This window comes from Epinephelus fuscoguttatus, linkage group LG22 (assembly GCF_011397635.1).
Source record: "Epinephelus fuscoguttatus linkage group LG22, E.fuscoguttatus.final_Chr_v1".
In the NCBI taxonomy this organism is placed as follows: Eukaryota; Metazoa; Chordata; class Actinopteri; order Perciformes; family Serranidae; genus Epinephelus; species Epinephelus fuscoguttatus.
Genome location: NC_064773.1, coordinates 13,830,657 through 13,851,024, shown reverse-complemented (window position 1 = coordinate 13,851,024; position 20,368 = coordinate 13,830,657). Strand labels below are relative to the sequence as shown.

Sequence of the window (20,368 nt, the reverse complement as noted above, 5' to 3'; positions counted from 1 at the left end):
GATGGGTGTACAAACGGTGAAAATGAGCTATATGGCGTATGGAAATAAGGAACACCGGACGGCACTCTGCCAGAAGACTCCACTCGCCGATGTGTGTATTTCCAAAGCACTGTCAGTCGCAAAGGGGTTCAGCCTTTTAGACAATTCCTCCAATCATCACGCATACACCGAGCGTCCTCTCCCGCCTACCACTCCATTAGGTCCCACGGAAGCTGAGCCTCCCTGTGCTTAAAAGCACAGCTGAAATGCGCCCTGGGAGGAACACGACTGTTAAAACGTGACCATAATGATTGATCTCAACACTTACCTATATATGGGGTGGCAATTCTTGGCATATTGCTTTTGTTTGCACTTCAGAAAAATTTCTATTGGCCTCTATTCTATTTGTGTGATGATGCTTTGAGCTTTAATACAGGAGTGCCTCCAGAGTAAATCAGTATAGATGGGTTTGTGACCACAGCATCAGATGAGTAGTTTATTAGATTGATTGAAACACACAACACAATTTGTCTTTGCATCAATAATGACCTGACAGGAAACCAACAGTATATTCCCATCAAGTTAAGGCAGCTCTGTGGAGCCAGTGGCAAATGAATCTGCAAAGCCACCATGTGTTTGTACATGTTGAAGGGTTATACCACCTAAATTTAGAATTTCAACATGTTATTTCCATGGCCTAGGACAGTCCAATCAATATCTGAGAACAGGAGCTACTCTCTCTCAAAGCCAGAAACCGGAGTCTTAAACTTGTGATGTCATAGGGTATAAAGTCTTGAACTGCTTCATAGACATTGAATTGAAGACTGATTTTTGTACCAACAGAATGTTATCACTCTAGTTTTGGGATTTGGAAGGGAGTTGATCATGTTTACTAATATGTTTGAACTGTCTGCCATCAGAATAACATGTATGAATTTTGAAAATGGATGTAGACTCCCTTTAAGAAAAAAGGCCACCATAATCAACATGTCCTCATACCTAAATTACAGAATAGCTTATTTGCCATTGACCTCCATAACAACATGACCAACAACGTGACCATTGGAGAGTATGAGTGACAGGCTCATGTAGTCTCAGAACTGGAGCTACATCCAATAACTTCTATTTTGCATAGTGAATCTGACACAGTTTGGTTAGGGTTAGGAAAAGATAATGGTTTGGGTTACATTAAGGGATTGCTCATCATTTATTAGAGGATGGGAGATAGCTGGGGTGTGACTTTTTTGTTTGTTTGCTTGTTTGTTTATTTGTTTGTTTGATTCATCTTGACCCTTCCTGGGTCAATATTTATACAAGATGTGGTTAATTCAAAAGGTTTATTTTTGGTGAAATTTTTAACATGAAATGTAGAATAAAGTGATTTTGGTGAAATATCACTTTCTTTTTAGTTTAGATTTAGTTATGTTTACTGGCTGAAGTGTTTGTCACACATGATATGTTCAAGGACTTTTATAAATTTGAAAATCTGTTGACAATTTCTGTTTTTTTTGTGTGTGTGTTTTTAGTTTCTGGCTATTTTTAAAAAAAATAAATACATGCCTTTCAAACCTGCCTGTGGGTTGTGGGGTTCAGAGGGTATTTAAAATAAATAGAACCATATAAAGTTGTATATCACTGGCCTAAAGGCCAATATGAAAAACAAAACAAAAACGTAAGTCCCTCCCCAGTACTTAAATAATTACTAAAGGTGCCTCCCCTGTTTTGCACCATCTCTCCCATTAATAACAAACAGTCCCTAAGTACTTTTGTCACATAAGTTAAAATCGGTCAACAGTGGTTTCAGACGGGACGTGAAGGGGGGGTCTCCTAGTTAAAAGTCCTGTGTTTGTTTGACCAGTCAATCCACCTCGACCTCCTTTATACACGGACTTTACTGCCCTCCATACTACGTTACCCGCCCTCCTCCTCTGCTCCCATCAAAATTACTACAGCCACTAGAGGTCGCCACTGAACAGTACACAAATATGGGCCAAAATAAGGTGCAATTAAAGACAACATATACTGCTGTTTTTTGGGGGAAGACGGTGATCATAATCCACCCATCTAGAGCCAAATTCCTCAAAAAGAAAACAAAAATGTTTGTGTTAGATACCTGGAGATTCACAGACATAAAAAAAGATGAAGCAGTGGCAGAAGGGTGGACGACCAACTGAGAGGATATATATACCAGAAATGCTGTTTAAATGCAGCCCAGTTATTTTCTCCCTTAAATAACATACGCATGCACGCGAACATAAACAAAGATGTTTAGCATTTAAAATGCAGTGAAGCTTCTCTCTCCTGCCTGAACCACACAGACACACACACATCTCTTTTTCACCTTTGCTCCTTTGCCAGCCGTGAGGTCCCAGCGTCTCTGACAGCTGCTGCTAAATTTCCCCCCTAATGAGACACAACTGAGAGGCTGTCGAGGTAACCGTGTTTCAGACCGCGAGAGTGTCAGCCCCCGGCATGCATTATGGGACGGCAGGGTGTACAGGCACAATGAGTGATCTGAAGCCAGATCTGCAGGAGGGAGTTTTCATTATCAAAATGTTGCCTTGGTGCCAATTGGTTATGCAGTACGGGAGGTTTTCTTTGAGTAAGAAAAAAAGGAGCAGCGTAGGAACAAGAGGCTAAAAAACGTTGGCAGTGTTGCTGTGGAAATGTCTACTTTGTGGATGAGTTTGGAGTCAGTATAGATGATTGATGGTTTTTTCCTTCTTTCGTGTTTTCTCAACCATCAGGCTGTTGTCTCTCTGATGAACTGATCGCATGAATTATGCATACTTTGTCTTGTTTTGGTGCTTCAATGATATCAGCCAAGTGGTTTAAGATTTGTAGTGCTTTTGGATGAGTGATTCCAAAATTGCAAACAAAGACAAATGCACAGTTGGTGTCATCTTTAAGGTCTGATTTTGTGCCCAAACACTGCGACTAATATCACTCCACATCACTCCCAGATTCTCCGACTGTCTTGTTTAATTTTGCCGCAGAATTAATTCAATAATTCATTGTTTCAGCCCCCTCCTCCTCTCATTTCATAAATTAATTTACTGCTTTGCCCCCATCAAGTCTCTGCTCCTTCTGTGTGACTTGAAACCCTCAGTGCTGTACGCATAAGCAGGAAGAGCAGGGTTTGATATTTCCCTGGGGAAATTAATAGTACAGTGCATTTCTAGACCAGGTACAGATTAAAAGCTGGGCCCATTATAAACCCATTAACCCAGTCATTAGGACCAGATCTGAGGAAAGATGGAATAGGTGGCTGTCTAATTTTAGCGCAGCATTGTGTCACAGTTACTCCTAATTTATGCCTGCAGGTGCTGAGAGGAAATGAGGTATTTTCCCTTGAACTCACAGTTCCTGCATCAGCAACACTCTTTTTGAGCTGCCATCGAGTTATGCTGGCCTTACACTAAATGACTTTTCAAGCGATTTCACCGTTGAAGACGAATTTCCAATGTCGGAATAAACTCATGACAGTTTTACCTCAACTGCTGCGTATTCCCCTGATCTTGACTGTTTGGTGTAGGTGGTCATAAAACTCCGTCCAAGCTGTCTTAAGTCAGCCTTTCTTTCGTCTTGATGCTCCAACAAAATCAAACATGTTTAATATTAATTAAAGTTTTTAGTCTCGGCTCATGCAAATGCTAGTTCAAAGCAAAGTTCAATAACATAAACATGGTTAACTACCAATGGCTGCATTTTCTTTACACCAAACAGGAAACAGCAAACCAGGTAGACAGTAAACATGGAAGGGACTCCAAGGAGGTGCAATAACATGAACAAGTCTTGTTTCTCTTTGATTCTGAAAAACAAGGAGAAACTAGTGGAGTTGTGGAGTGAGCAAGAGTCGGTGTTAATTCAGTCTGGACCACTTCAGTCAAAGAAAACTTTATTTCCATTTGCAGTATTATATTTGGCAGTAGTATATTTTCCCGAGGCCTACGCAGAAAGCCTCTTCCAAGTGCCTATGCGGAAAGCTTAAGGCAGAGAGCTGCCCTTCCATGTGCAAACAAACAAAGCCTGAGGCAGAGAGCAAACCTCCCTGCCCTTCCACATGCAAACAAACAAAGCCTATGGCAGAGAGCTGCCCTTCCACATGCAAACAAACAAAGCCTATGGCAGAGAGAGCAAACCTCCCTGTCTTTCCATGCGCCTACATGGAAAGCCTAAGGCAGGGGGGGCAGCAGGAAAGATCCCCCGGATATGAAATTTATAAGTCAGAAACAACATGAAAAGGAGGAGCTGGGGTGGAGGCAGGTCGCAAAGCAGCTTGCAGAGGAAGCAGCATCAGTAGGCAGGCCAGAGCAGTTTAAATAGGGCACCCTGAATGAGATTCACCAATTGGTTGCATCGAAAGGAATCATGTGATCTATCAGCTGACTCCCTTCATCAATCAGCTGTCAGTTGATTGGGCTGAGATCAGCTGATGTAGCTGGGATGTGAGCTGAGATTGACATCGTGTCCTGTCTGAACTGATGCTAAGCTCAATATATGGTTTTAATCTGACACTCATCAGTACAAACATGCCCATGACATGCTGTGCGTACGGCACCAGTGCTGGAGGGGGCACCAAAACAGCCCACTATGATCATCATCAATCAGAATCATATGTATTGCAATGACCCTTCCTATTAAGGTCCTCTCAGACACAACACGGTTTGAGCTGTGCTTGCCACTGGTTCAGCAAACAGTGCAGCCGCAGCGTCACACTTCAAGGTGTTTTTACAGTTACTGAGACTTAAGCTCATTAAGAGATACCTGCATCCAACAATGGGACTGGAACATCTAAGTGGTTTTGCTCTCATCAGCATCAATGCAGAACTTGGTCAGAAGCTGTCATATAATGACCTAATTAATGACCTTGCAGACGTGTGTGCCAGAGCCTCTTGCCACTGCTGAAAAATTCCTGCTCTATAGTTCTTCTATACAGTCTGTGAATGGAAAATATGCTGTCTGCAAAGTTCTGTGAGTTTTATTCTGTTATGTGTGACTAATATTAGTTACACATAGGTAGCATTTCTTTATACATATTTTAAATACAATGGTAAGAGGAGAGACTTGTTCAGAGAGAGAAGAATATTTATTTACATGGGCACATAAGTATGAGAAATGTGGAAAGTCTTTGGCTGTGAAGAGGAATGAGCTTTTGATAAGCTCGTCCTGGGTTCTGGATAAGGTGACTGAAGGTGAATGGGGTAGAAGAGGGCATGGCGCTAAAATGGCAGCTAAAAAAAAAAAGTGTTTAGTTTGTACGCAAATTTGTACGCCAGAACTGACAAGGATACTGTCGACTTATGACACCTTTTTATCTTGTGTGTCTAGAGTTATGTGTTTTTGCGGACATGTGAGGAATTATCAATATGTCATATTTCTTAAAGGGAGTGTGGTGTAGTATCTGCCAATGGGAGCAGGATGGGAAAGATTCTAAAAACAAATATAGTTGTAGTTCTGCAAATAGTGACTTTGCAAACAGTGGCGCCAGCAGGATCATATTTCATAGTATGCACACAAGCCGCCCACCCACTTGTACCTTTAACACGTAGGTTCCCACACATAGACATACACAGTCTACTCAGTGAGCAAGCAAGAGATTAACATTAACGTTACCGACACCAACATAAAACTAAAGACAAGCCAACAGACCTGACACCAACAGCCAGCAAAATAATAGAATACAATATAACACACTGAATATAGCCCAGAGAAACATACAGGCATTTAACAGACAAGAGATTCACACTGCTTTCGTTTGCTCATGTCTAACCACTTTTGCTTGCTAACACGCAAGGTAAGTAACACAATATGGCTAGCATCACAATTGAGCAGCAGTAATCTTTATCATACACAGACTGTTCTGCCATTCAAGCATTTCCCTCTCTTTGGCGCCCTCTTTGGCAGTTTATTGAATTGCACAGACTTCCCAACAGGAAGTCCCATCGACAGGAAGTTATAAAACCTAGGTAGGCCTCAGGCCTCAGTATCATACCATTCCAGCCATCAGAGGGTTGTCTGCTGCGATTTTTTGTTTCGCCTCAGAAAGCATTGACTGTAAGCTCTAATCCCTTTGTTACCATCTCAGCAACCAGTATTTGTGAGACCTTTCTGAGTTCATGGTTGGAGGAAGTGGATTTCAAATTTGTTCGTTACCATGTATTTAATTCAGCCATGTTGATTTGTCACTGTTAAGCATTTAGCTCTCATGCTGTGAACCACTTAATATATATTGTGACAATAATCCTCTTGTGGTGTCTCTTGGTTTCCTTTTTGGTTTATTCTCTAAATTGTCTTAACCATGATTTCACCATGCTAACAACGATAATGCTAACAGTGCTAATGGTAAAAAAATGCTAATGCTAATTATTATTCTTATTTTTTTAATTTTATATACTTTATTAATCCCTGAGGGGAAATTTCATTTTTTCACTCTGTTGTCAATTACACACAGGTCCAAACACACATGCACAAACAGGACCTATACATGCACTAAGTGGCCCATGAAGGCGCTTCAAGTGGTTGGGGGGTTTGGTGCCTTGCTCAAGGGCACCTTGGCAGTGCCCAGGAGGTGAACTGGCACCTCTCCAGTACTAGTCCACGCTTCATATTTTTTTGGTCTGGACGGGGACTTGAACCGGCGACCCTCTGGTTCCCAAACCAAGTCCCTATGGACTGAGCTACTGCCGCTAAAGATGCTAATGTCAACACTGTTCGTGTTAGCCAAGCTAATGCTCGCAATTTACATGCTAATTATGCTAATGCTAATTATGCTGAGCTAACCATGCCTGTGCAGATGCCTTCCCTTTGTATAGACCTTTCAGTAATTACAATATATTTAATGTTATTTCAGTTTCACTCCATGTTCACAAAGTTGAGTCTGCAATAATTAAAGGAGCTTGAATGCTACATCCTGACTCTGATGTCTCTGTGAATTGGAGTCTGGCTTGCTGTCAAATTGTGGTTGCTACACCTCAAGGGGGACAGTATACAGACCTCTGGCCTGTAACATGTGAATCTTTGCAAAATCTTATAGTATGTGTGTGTGTTAGAGGGTGTCAGATTTTAGTCTTTCTAAAGCATTTTAACGTCTTCCAGTGTATGGTAGGTATTAGATACATGTAGCTCTGATATTTAATTATCCATACTTTCCACTGCATTTGTTTTTAAGCTGACCCGGTGTGGAGATTTCTCCAGCTGCCTTGCACATGGCTTTTCAAATCTCTAAATCAGCTAATGCAAAAACTGTCATCCTTGGACAAAGTGTGAGCTGGGGCCAAAGCCATTATCATGACATTGACACTAATGTAGCCTCAGAGCCAACATGTCTTGGTTTTTACGAGAACATTAAACATGTATTAACATGCTGTATTCTTTCCTCTCTCTCTCTTCTCTCAGAGGCTGGCAACAGAGGCAGAAAAGTTTCAGATGGACCACGAGTGGAGGGACGACAGCGAGGTGAGCGAGCGGCTGGAGCCCGATCTGATATGTTCATTACCACTGGCTGAATTACAATCCAGATCAAGTGGTGGCGTGAACTCCATAAGAGGAGCACGGGGTGGTGGGGGGGACATGTTATTCATGATCCAATATGATTGTAATAATTGGATGGCAAATCTCATTACAGTGACAGTAGTGCTGTAATGACTTTATACAAGATTGAATTCCATTATTTTACATAATGGGCAGTAACAACCAGGCATGCTTATTATGAACACACACAACATACACACACACTGCTCACTCTGATGTAGTCTATTAATCATAGTATTAAGAAAACATTAAGGGAACGTACAGAAAATAATATGAACACACTATTATTTTACTCATTCAATTACTTTACCAGATTGCAGGTCCAGTGAACGCCCCATAGTCTCCACGTGAATTACAATGCAGCTCTCTCTCTCTCTCTCTGCTGTTCGCTGCCAGTGATGCTGTGTTTTAGCTGTTTCATAATAAATGCAAATTGCAAATTTCCTGCCCCTGCTTTGCAATAAGAAAAGCCTCACGCTCTTGGCAGCCGTTTAACAAATGACAAATGATATCGAGTGTGCATGCTGTGGCGGAGAAAACTTCAAAGAAATTCAACTTTGCCATTCAGCTTATTAACTTAAAAAACTCCTCAGTGTGGCTTGCCAATGCTTAATGATTCTTTTCCATTAAAAGTTCCCATTATTCACCTTCTTGCATGCTGTGTTGCGATGAGGAAACAGGAAAGGAAAGTTGCTCTTTAAGGATAGATTTATTTTTACGTCATATAACTCACTGAGTTTGATGTTCCTTTGGCCTCAGATGCACTTAATTTTCTGGTTAATGTTATGGGGATTTCTGCCATACTGGAATCAATTACATATCTCCCCAACAATGTAGATAGGCACAGGTGGGGACTATGTGCAGGTACGTAGATAGACTGAATACTAAGGGCCGGTCCCAATACCCACACTTCCCCTCGAAATACCCACTTGCACTTGGTTGTGCACGTTCACGTTTAGGCTAGTGGTGTCCCAAAACAGAATTGAGGTGAGGAGATTCCAAGGGAGCCTCGACCCACACTTTCAGTGAAGTTGTAGATGAAATTTCCCAGAACACCTTGCGAGGTCAGCAATTTAGGCAAGTTTTGGAAAAGAATCGGAATGTAGGCTATACGAACAATAGATGGTTGGACTAGCGTAAACTCATCGGCAACTTGGTTGAACACAGCGTCAAAATATTCAAACAAATCAACTTACCTGAACAAAATCGATCAGAACTAGAAGACGTCGTAGGCGCCTCCTGTTTTCAGCATTTCTTCTTCGTTGATTCATCAGACAGAGAAGAATAAACATAGCACACGCCACAACACAAGCACTGGAGCCGGCATTTTTATTGTGCACTACTACGCGTGACGTATGCCTGCACGCTGGCCACGCCGACTTGCATGAAGTGGTGTCTCATTTCTTCGGGAAAAATTTCTACTCTAATATTTCTCACTTCCCTCATCAAGGGTTATCTCGCAAACGAGGCCACTCAATACCAAGTGGAAGATTTAAGGGGTAGAAATGGGACAGGCCCTAAGTCATGTTCTTACCAGCTTTACTGGTTTACACCATCACTGTTCATTCATTACTTTAATTTCTCAGATAAGAAGCAATAAATTGTGAAGACAATAAAGCCTCCACAAAATACCTCTTTAAGTCTTGTGTGTGATTTATCCTCAGCTCAATCTCAGCTTGTCGCTAGGCTTGTGCTAATAACGTTAGCATGTGATATTTGTTTGGAAAACGTGTTTAGTATAAGACAGTTGTTTTGTCAGTTAACCTTGTGAGCTGTAATGGAGCAAAGTTACCTTTATTAAATGTTGCTGTTGTCCCTGGCTTCATATGAGTAGAGGAAAAGTCTGCAAGCCACTAGGCTAATTTATGCAATGTAAAATGCCATAGGCTTGTGCTAAAAACATTAGCATATTGTATCTGTGGGGAAAATGTGTCCAGATAAAGACAAGTGCTTTGTCTGTGAATGCTGCGAGTTATAGTGTTGTTTAATGTGTGTTTTGAACCAACTAAACTTTACAGCACTTCACAGACATCTCATCGCTGACTAGTGTTTTGGAGGTGTAACTGCAGAGTGACGCATAGGCCACATGAATGTGCACTGCCTTTCCTCACACACAATGTCTTACTCTCTTTTGGACTCCATGTACCAAAATTTCTAATGTTTCATTTTGAATGGTGTTTGACATCCATTCTCTTTACTGAAGCCACTCAAGTCCCTTTCACTCCATCACTAGGGACTTAAAACTCCATCCTGATGGCTGTGTCCCCGTAGTGGAAGTCCCTCGTGTCCAAGTAGACTGATGTCATGTATCTAAAAAGCTCCAAAACGGTCTTTCTCAGCCTGTTCAGCCTGTCTGAGCTATTAATCAGTTCCCACTTCAGCCAATCTCTCCCCAAGTTTAGCTGACCCTGACCCCTGCACTTTGACCTCACCTGATATGATGACCTTGTCACATGAGATTCGGGAAACTCATTATGTTTGCAAATTTAAACATCTTTTTTTTTCATAAATTTTCTGACAACACCTTATATGCAGCACCCTCAGCTCTGACCTTCCTGTGTCCATGATTATGTCATCTGTATGAACATGTTAATGTAATAACTGAGTATGTACTGAGGCATTTAGTGGCTTCAGAGAATTGTGTTATTTTGATAGCGATAGGAGCTCTGCAGGCTCTGTCGCAAACATCTCATCACTGCACAGCTCAAGCACCGTTATGTCAGAAAGAGAATGTAATGGGCTTGTTTGTGTAACTTCTGACAGTGCTGTGTTTGCTTAGGCTAGCCTCTTATTCTGAGATACATGACCTGCATGAGCAGCTTGTGTGCATCATGGAACTTCTTGCTTCTTATTTCGGCGCCCATGTTAACAGGTTAGAGCAGCCACACTGCCTGCATGAGCAGTGCTGCTCAGGCATAGCCTGGCTGTGGCTCAGCTGTGGCTTAGAGTCGGAATCTTGCTTATTTTTTCCACATGACACGTGGGCTTTGGAGCAAAAATAGACAGTGATAAATGATCAGCAGACAGTCATACTGACATCATACTGTACCAGCATCATCATACCTTTCATTGAAGTTTTAATTTGTCTATCAGTAGAACATCATAGACATGAAACAGAGTATAAACGTTTATTTTTTTACTCAACACTTCTTGTCTCTGTATGAGGCAAACTCCATCTAGACTGTCTGTGTGAACACCACATGTGTGCAAGGCGACGCAGTACAGTGAAGTAACCATCAAACGCTGCTCACAAAGACAGTGTGGCCCAGGCATACACTAAGTGTAGCATCACATGAACCTGCATGTAATTTCTTTGAACAAGTGCGTCATTTTGTGTCACTTTAGTGTCGACTAAAAGGCAAATAAACACTGTGCACATGTTTGTATGTTTTTACAAAGAACAGAGGCTTCCTGAGTTTATGCTGGCCAAAATATTTCAGTAAATTCTTTAAACACAAGATGTGGGATTTTATATTTTCTGTAATATGAAGCCACATATTCAATATGCAACACAGGCCTCTACAAAACCATTATAAACAATACTGAAGCCACCTTGGCTCTGACACGTTTAAGTCCAGTTGCCAAAAGAAAATGCTGGCATTATAAGTTTCTGCAAACCATGAATACATTACATTTTCCCATTTCATTTAAAAAGTATCTATGTTTCTGAGCTGCAGACTATTGCAGACTGCTGGTAGAGACCACCAAACAAAACCAGGGGTGTTTTTGTGAGTTTTTGCTGCATTTCCCTCGGGTTTTTAGGCTTGGATCACTGCTGTTTTGTAGTGACCCATCAGTGGGTCTGTCTTGTCCAACCCGGTCTCACTCTGAAATCATTGAAATTCAACGCTTGGGCAATGACTTGCAGTGTGAGACACTGATGAAAAAGTCATCCTCTAACGTCGGCATGATACATGGCCAGTCCTTATAGTTTAATAGCGCAGCGGGGGAAACGCAGAGACACGAATGAAAGTTAAGGTGACGAAAGTCAGAAAAGGGCGGGTTGTGGATAGGTCCAACAAACACCAACTTTCACCTGGGAGAGCGGTGTTCATGTGCCATAAGATTGTAAAGCCAAACCCTGTTATTTTTTCCTAAACCTAACCACATGTTTTTGTTGCCTAAACCCAACCACGTGTTTTTGTTGCCTAATGTAAGCATGTGTTTTTGTTGCTTAAACCCAAACACGTTTTTGTTGCCTAAATCTAACCACGTTTTTGTTGACTAATGTTACCATGTGTTTTTGTTGCCTAAACATAACCACATGTTTTTGTTGCCCAAACCCAAACGCATGTTTTTGTTGCCTAAACATAACCACGTGTATTTGTTGCCTAAATCTATCCACATGTTTTTGTTGCCTAAACCCAACCAGGTATTTTTGTTGCCTTAACGTAACCACATGTTTTTGTTACCTAATGTAACCATGTGTTTTTGTTGCCTAAACCCAAACACGTTTTTGTTGCCTAAATCTAACCACGTGCGTTAGTTGTTAAAGGCAAAAAAGATTTGTACTGTTTTACGGACACGCTGTGTTTATTTTGAAAGAGACTCCATGTAAACGTGAAAACGGAGGTGTATGTTGAAAGAAGACAATGCATGTAACAGGCAGAACTTGACATGTTGTCCCAGAACGTCAACAACCAACACACCCAGGGTACCTTGCATGTCGTATCTGGACGTGAAAAGTCCATGACCAAATGTCGATATGGGACGAGATCAAATCCCTAGCCATACCCAGGTGGTTTTTGTGCCTAAACCTTACCACACATTAACCACAGCGCTGTTAAAATGTAAAGTTTCAGTGTATCTGCGACATACTATAACATGGTTCAATACCAACATTTTTTATGGTCGCTGATTTGCAAATTTTGAACAGATGTAAATCAAGTTTCATTTGAATTTCCTTACCACTTAAAATGCATCAAGCTAATACATTACTTGAAATACCAAGACCACAGTTTGATGTACAAAGTCGGCCTACTCAAACATGTACTGCACATATATTGGATAGGCTTATATCACACTGGATCATGTGAGCATGTATGTGTGTTTATGCGCATGCGTCTGTTCTCTGTCACCTTTGATAACTGGGTCAATACCACTGGGCATGTCTCCCTGCTGACTTTAAACACTTAAAAAGCCGTGACTGCTGTGCATCTGCTCAGTGTAACATAATGACTTTGGCCCTATTTACACGTGTTATTAAAACACAAGCTGTATCCAGCTTCTCTAAACAGATCAATATGATTACACTTAATTCTTTATTAGTTCTCTGCGTTCTGGTTTGAGCTTATTTTTATGTATGAGTGGATTTGGAGGTGCAGATCATTAAATCTGGTACTTTAAAACCCGCATTAACTTTTCATTTGAGAACGAGAAGGTCATTTTTTATGACTCCAGTGACGGAGCAGTGTTTGCCGCTGCTGTGAATGCAAGGGAAAAGCACCGTAACTGGTGGGAGCGGATCATGTTGTGAGTTTTTAGCGAGTGGATGGCATATTGAATGAGTCATTAGGTTTTTACAAATGTGGACCTGAGCTGCAGTTACACCTGGCAGAGACTGGATCGCAATATGTTAACAAGCATCCTCCAGACAAGATGCAGATCCCACACACACACACACACACACACACACACACATAAACGCATTGATTTGGCAGTATACATCACACCCACCACAACCTGCCATGTACAGCATAAATCAGTATTTGTCCACCCTCCTCTTCCTCCTGCCTCCATCTCACACATTAAGTGTTCCTGCCCACAGTGGCCTCCCCTCAGGGGTGTGGTGGTGTGACTTTAGTGTTATCGTCACCTCTAAAGGTGCACATATCTGCAATAACACGACCTGACACAGAACATCATGGGACTGTCTCCTGTTGTCCACTCTTTTGTGTGTATATTTTTGCTTTCATGTGCGTATCAACATGTGTGCACTGCACCTCCTCCTTGCCCATAGAGAACTGACACAACTCCTCGCTAACCGTCAAAACAGCAAAACTGAGAGCAGATGCTAGCGACACAGTTGACACAGCTTAATTGTGTGCTAATTGCAACCTGTTTGAGTTAAGGTAACAGCGGCAGTAGCAGGAGGAGTCACAGATCGCCTTTGCAGCTCCAGAAGTGGGAGGCAGGTGGTGGGAGTCAGTGAAGCAGCTCTGTGGCTCCAGGGCATCCTTATGTCAGCAGCTAGGCTAACTCGTTAGCACCCTGCTAGCCTGTGTGCGTACAGCCCAGCGGTGTGAGAGCAAAACAACACCACTTACTTCACTGATCCTTAGTGTCAAACACACTCTGCTGCCCTGCAAGAAAAAAAAATATATCCACAGCTGCAGATGTAACTTTAGAAACAAAACAAGTGTAGTTTTATTTACTTTGTCTTTTTGGATTGGACTAAAGCTATGTTAAGGCACACAGAGTGGTGGATTTGAACTTATTTTTCTTACTTTGCCACCCTCTACTACTTCCTGTTCTGGAACACCTGTATTCACTGCTCTGATTGGTCACCTCCTAGGGTGCTTTCACACCTGCCCTATTTGGTTCGGTTTAACTGAACTCAAATTTGTTTGCGCCCTAAGTGCGGTTCGTTCAGGCAGGTATGAACACAGCAATGGCACTCAGGTGTGCACCAAAACAACAAGACCGAGACTTTCTTGAAGAGGTGGTCTCGGTCTGGTTACAAACAAACTCTGGTGCAGTTCATTTGTGGTGAGAACGTGTTCCGACCTCGATCCGAACCAACTACAGTCACATGACACATTGGTTGGTTAAACATGAGCATGTTATTAATCGTTAATGATGACCACATTAAAAAAAATCTGTCATGAGCTGATGGCTCGAAAGTCGACTAAACCAATACAAACAGATTATTCAGAATGGTCTCAGGCCTGAGGTTTTGCACACAGGGAATACTTTTACATACGTTTACCTCCATTTTTGGAACTTTGGCTGCTTTAAAAAAACAGTACTTACTCGCCCTCATGCCGACAAGAAGTCCAGTGTAGTTTTTTAATCCACAAAACTCGTTCGGGGTATCGGAGGATAACAGCTAGCCTCAAGAACTAGCACCACCACTAGCCATCAGCTAGTCTTGCACAAGTTGCCATGTAAACACAGCACGTCCACAGGCTAACTGACTACGGTGAGAAATGATGCTATAAAAGTGGAGTAAATTACATCTTTTCAAGTCAATTTTGCATGCCACAGCTTCAGGGCACTTGGATTACAACAGACGAGGTGTTCTGACGTTTTTGAAATGCATTAGTGGAGTTTTATTACATTTTCAAAATGTGGGTTCCGTGCACTTCAAGTGTATGGAAAAATCCGGCTGGCTGTTATCCGATACCCCAAACGAGTTTTGTGGATTAAAAAACTACAGTGGACTTCTCGTTGGCATGAGGGTGAGTAAGTACTGTCTGTATTTTCATTCTAAAGTGGCCATTTCCTTTAAATATGAACATCAGACATTGTAGCATTATATGCATGACAGAAAATTAGGAAAAGCATGATGGGTAATCTTAAAGTTATTTTCAAAGAAGTATATTTCCTCTGTTTGCTCATTCATTGCTCATCTTTTTCTCTTTCTCTTTGCAGCCTGACAAAATTGTTTACTACAATGCCAAAGATGACGTAAGTACAACTTAATCTTACTATTCTGTCTGTAATTAGAGATGCAAATTCTCAAATTAAACACCACAAGCGACCCATATCCAGCCCTCTAGAGATTATTACCATGGCAACTATTTTGATAGCAGATTTTACTGATAGCCTGTAAGAATGTGTTAAAAAAAAAGTGACAGTATGTGTGTGTGTAGGAATAATTGATGTTCTATTCATGCTTTGCTGAGGTATGCATGTGTGTGTATGCATTTTTTTTAATGCATGAGGACCAGAACATATTTTGGGTCCCATACTCAGAAACACATGTGTATGCGTGAGACATCGGATGCCTCCCCTGGCCTTAGACGTCATCTGTCTGCTCTCATAAACAGGGATCAGCATCTAATTCCCTTCCACGGTCCCAGTGGGAAAAAGCCCCGCACCCACAGCACACTGATGTCACTCTGTATTTGACTGACAGCCCCTCTCCCCTCGTCCTTTTTCCCTGGACGCCGGGGTTCATGTTTCACTGCCTAAAACTTTTCAGTTTCTCAGTCTCTATCTGTCAGTAGTGACATATCAGTGAGCAGTCAACACTGACACCTTGTCATTCACAGTAACAAGGAACTGCATATACAGTATGTTTAAAAATCGAGTGTGAACACACATGCATACTCCTCGTAAAGGGTCAGTTTGGTGTTTTTCAACCTGGACCCTATTTTCTCATGTTTTTGTGTCTAAGTGACTAATGGGAACAACAGTGTTTGAACAGGTTCAAGTACCGAGAGAGTTACGTCCACTTATAGTGTTTGTTTTTGCCGTCTGACAACAATATGAAAAGGATCCCTACAGAGATAGGGGTTGAGGGTTTTATTTTGATGCTATTGACTTTTAATGTGTCGGGTTTTACAGTGATTAAGATACTGTTTATTTAAATGAAGTGTGGTGGGTTAAAGAAAAAGGATCAGGGGCTGGTTGCACAAAACACCTTAAGTTTTCTCCTTAAGTATGTACAGTTAAGGCCTAATTTTTCCCTTAGCTGAGGGACTTACACAGTTGCACAGAATCCCTGAAAACGTTTCCTTAGTTCCTTAGTGTTAACTCATTTCTTGCTTTAAAAGAGATTTTACAGCTGTAAAAGTTTCCATGGAGATTGCTTGTTTGCTTGGATTCACACTTGTGATGCTTATTATCGTCTCTCAAAGTTGGCCTATAGTTAGATAGTGAAAAAAATGGCAGAAGAAAGGAAGACAAGAAAACTATATTGGTCAGAGAAGGAAAAGTTGATACTTCTGGAGGAACACAATCATAGAAAGCACAAACTACAAAGTAAATGTGATCTGCAAATACCAGGAAACAGACAATGATTGTAGCAAGAAGCAACCAAAATTAATTCAGTCAAATCTAAACTGTAAACTCAAAATATAACCATGAGGTTCTCCTTCTCGCAGAACCCTCTTCTTGAGGTGTGTTCGTTTTTTACATTCATCCCCCTAAACTCCTTTTTTACCCTGCTTTGAATGCTAAGGTCTTTTGTGCAAAGGTCTAGGGATTCATTAAGTGTAAGACAAAGACAATAGGAAACCATAAAAACTTAGGTGAACATTTTCAGGAAATCTTAAGAAGACTTAAGTGTGTTTTGTGCACCCAACATTATTATTAGGAAACCTTCACTAGGACTTTAAGGAAAATCTTAACTTAAAGGGATAGTCCACCCAAAAATGAAAATTAGCCATTATCTACTTACCCATATGCCGAGGGAAGCTCAGGTGAAGTTTTAGAGTCCTCACAACACTTGCGGAGATCCCAGGGGAGAGGGGGCAGCAACACAACTCCACCTAATGGAGGCTTATGGCGCCCTAGATTCAAACGTCCAAAAACACATAATTGAAACCACAAAATATCTCCATACTGCTCGTCCGTAGTGATCCAAGTGTCCTGAAGCTCTGACATAAAAAGTTGTTTGGAAAAACAGAGTTCAAATGACTTTTTTCCAAAAACAACATAAAAAGTTGTTTTGAAAAAAGTCATTTGAACTCTGTTTTTTCCAAAAACAATATAAAAAGTTGTTTTGAAAAAAGTCATTTGAACTCTGTTTTTCCAAACAACTTTTTATGTCAGAGCTTCAGGACACTTGGATCACTACGGACGAGCAGTATGGAGATATTTTGTGGTTTCAATTATGTGTTTTTGGACGTTTGAATCTGGGGCGCCATAAGCCTCCATTAGGCGGTGTTGTGTTGCTACCCCCTCCCCCCTTGGATCTCCGCAAGGGATGTGAGGACTCTAAAACTTCATCTGAGCCTCCCTCGGCATGTGTGTTAGTAGATAATGGCTGAATTTTCATTTTTGTGTGCACTATCATGCAACCTGCCCCTGACTCTGTAACAAAAACATTTGTCTCTGTGGGGATCCTCTCCATAAAGGGTTTGGCACTTAAAATAATAACCTGAGCCTGTCAGTGGCAAAAACAAGTACTTTCAGAGGATGTAAATTAACCCTGCAGCCTGTTTTGCTACTGCCAGCTCCAGTGCTCTCGCTCAATTCTGGACCAGTTAAAAAATAGCTGACCCCATTAGTCACATGGGCACCAAAATCATGGGAAAATAGGGTCCAGGAAACCATTACCCTTTCAGCCATAAAATGCTTTGCAGGATGGTTTTGAAATTCCAGGATCTGCTGTTATTTCCCTTTCTTGCAGCTTAATATGACAGATGAAGCAAAGAGTCGGAAGAACAGATATCTTCCAGATGATTTCGAGATAGACCCCGACTTCAAGCGCCTCGTCTCGTACAACACCACCGCCGTCCACATCCCTACAGATATATACGAAGGCTGTAAGTTGAAACACTTTACACCTGTACTGTATAAAAATGTATAATCTCTCTTATATTATCCACACATGCTTCTTTTATAAATAGTAAAACATGGTGACCACCACCTCCCGCCCCCTGCTTCCTGTCTCTCTTTATCCCTGTCATCACTATGTCCAGTATCTACAGTACGTTCCCCTGATGCAGAGCTCAGCCTCCAAGCGCTGTCTGTAGTGTAGACGCTTCCACACCGACGCTAGGCCATTCTAGTCTATTTATAGCCCAGTTGCCAACAACCCAATGGCCAGCACACCCAAGCCCCCTCTTTACCCTGGTCACCAGCTGCTCCTTTCCCTCCCGCTCACTGCTCACCCCGCTGACCTCTGGGGACAGTTGAACAGAACGTCAGTGCCCCCCGCCAATGATAGGTCTTTTTATGGGTGCTTTGTACTTGCATGAGGCTGTTCTCGGTTATTTTGGTGCGTTTATCACACGGTTAGATTCATGATTTTCTTCTGTCACTGCTTCTTTCACTGTGTTAACGTAAACTTCTTGGTCACTGGACTCATATAAACAGTGTTGTGCATAGTTTAATTTTTAACCATGTTAGTGGAATGGCTATATGGATGGTATTATTGGTCTGTGGGTCAGTCCACTGCTTTGATTCAGAGACGAATGGATTGCAGACATTCATGTTCCCCAGAGGATGAACCCTAATGACTTAGTGATCCCATGAAATTTGATGCAGATATCTATGGTGGTATCTCTGCATCTATAAAACGCATTGGCAGACCCTGCATAACTAATGACACTTAACCTCAGCTGTACTTGTTTAGTGATAGTTAGCAAATGTAAGCATGTTAACACACTAAACTAAGACCTTGAACATGGTAAATATTATACCTGCTACACATATTAGCATGGCAACAGTATCAATTACCTCAAAACACCTCTGTTTCTACGTATGTTATGACCTTCTTGGTGTCTTCCTTGCAATACTTGCATGCCTGCTGCTGTTGACCACAGATAATATGCGCTGTATGTGCACATGTTTACAACTTAAAGCCTGGAGTAGTAGTTGTAAAGGAGGGAGAATTAATACACATATCACAGACTATATAAAAATAATGAATGTAGCCACCCTGACGTCACCCATGGGTTTGTTGACTTCTTTTCTGAGGCCTCCATTTTGGCATTTTGGCTGTCCCCATCTTTGTTTTTTAGATTTTTAGAGCAATAAGCGACCATATTTGGACAAGAGGGTGGAGCTATCCCCTAAGCTAGCTATTAGCTTGGTTAGCATGGTGCATTATAGTCTATGGCAGGGGTAGGCAACCTGTGGCTCCGGAGCCACATGTGGCTCTTTAGCCCCTGTCCAGTGGCTCCTTGAGCCTTTGAGAAAAGAATTCTATGGAAATTCATTCTATGAATCCAAATGTTGCTGAACCTCGATAGCAGTGGCTGGTTAGCTATGGATGCCAAATCCAAAAAAAGTAAATTGAATAAAATAGAGAATGTAGTAGTGCATGGACAGATTTGTTTGCTCTCACTGCCAGCTCTGCAAAATTTAAGTACCAGATAATCATAAATAGTGCCCTGCACAGTGGCCACCTTGTGGTAAAACATATTAACAAATGTTTATTTAGACCATAAGTATACGCTAATTTAGACTTAATAGGCTATTTACCTTGATTATAAGGCTCAAACATGTTTTGTGGCTCCACACAGATTTTTTCAAATTATTCTTGGTCACAAATGGCTCTTTTAATGGCAAAGGTTGCAGACCCCTGGTCTATGGTTAACTGTGATAATGCTAATGCTAATTTTTGCCAGCTAAAAACAGGCTTAAAAGCATTAAAATAAAATGTGCTTATTGGAAAAACTGAACATCTGACTCCTTAAAGGATCTTTTAATTCAACCAAACTCTTTTGAGCTACAGCTACTCCCATACTTTTGAATCTGGGGTTACGCCATTTACAGTATCTTACTAAGGCTGCTTCCAGACCTAGAGTTGTCTTGCTTTGGTCTGAATCAGGGACTCATTTTGTTACAAAGTTGTATAAATGCCTAGAGTTGGCTCATGTTCTCACAGCAGCATTTACAAGTGGACCAGATCAATTGCCTTGCACAAGAAAGCTGCTCTTGTTTGGTCAGAATCCAGGAAGTAAACAAAACGTTGAAGAGGAGTACACTTGCAAGATAAATGTGACACTTTCTAATGTCACAATGGAGGGACAACTACGCAGGTTGATTTTAGCGCTGCTCATCGTGGACTATATTGCTGTCATTGTTCATTTTAGTCAAACCATACAGTTTGAAAACGAGGCGCGGCTCCAACTAGAAAACAATGTTTTGATGCATTGGATGTGCTGAATGTGCATATTAAGGCAGTACAGGAGGAGGTGCACATTAATAATCCTCCAGGACTGTAACATGCTCATGT

At 41.4% G+C, this 20,368-nt stretch overlaps 1 protein-coding gene across 1 annotated transcript in view; it reads left to right on the top strand.

Annotated features, from left to right (window-relative positions):
• Positions 1–20,368, top strand: part of cacna2d1a (calcium channel, voltage-dependent, alpha 2/delta subunit 1a) — a 171,913-nt gene that overhangs the window by 59,587 nt on the left and 91,958 nt on the right. The window contains exons 4-6 of the mRNA XM_049566230.1: positions 7,378–7,437; positions 15,106–15,141; positions 17,813–17,948. Of these exons, the coding sequence (XP_049422187.1) occupies positions 7,378–7,437; positions 15,106–15,141; positions 17,813–17,948 (232 nt within the window). The remainder of the gene's footprint in view (positions 1–7,377; positions 7,438–15,105; positions 15,142–17,812; positions 17,949–20,368) is intronic.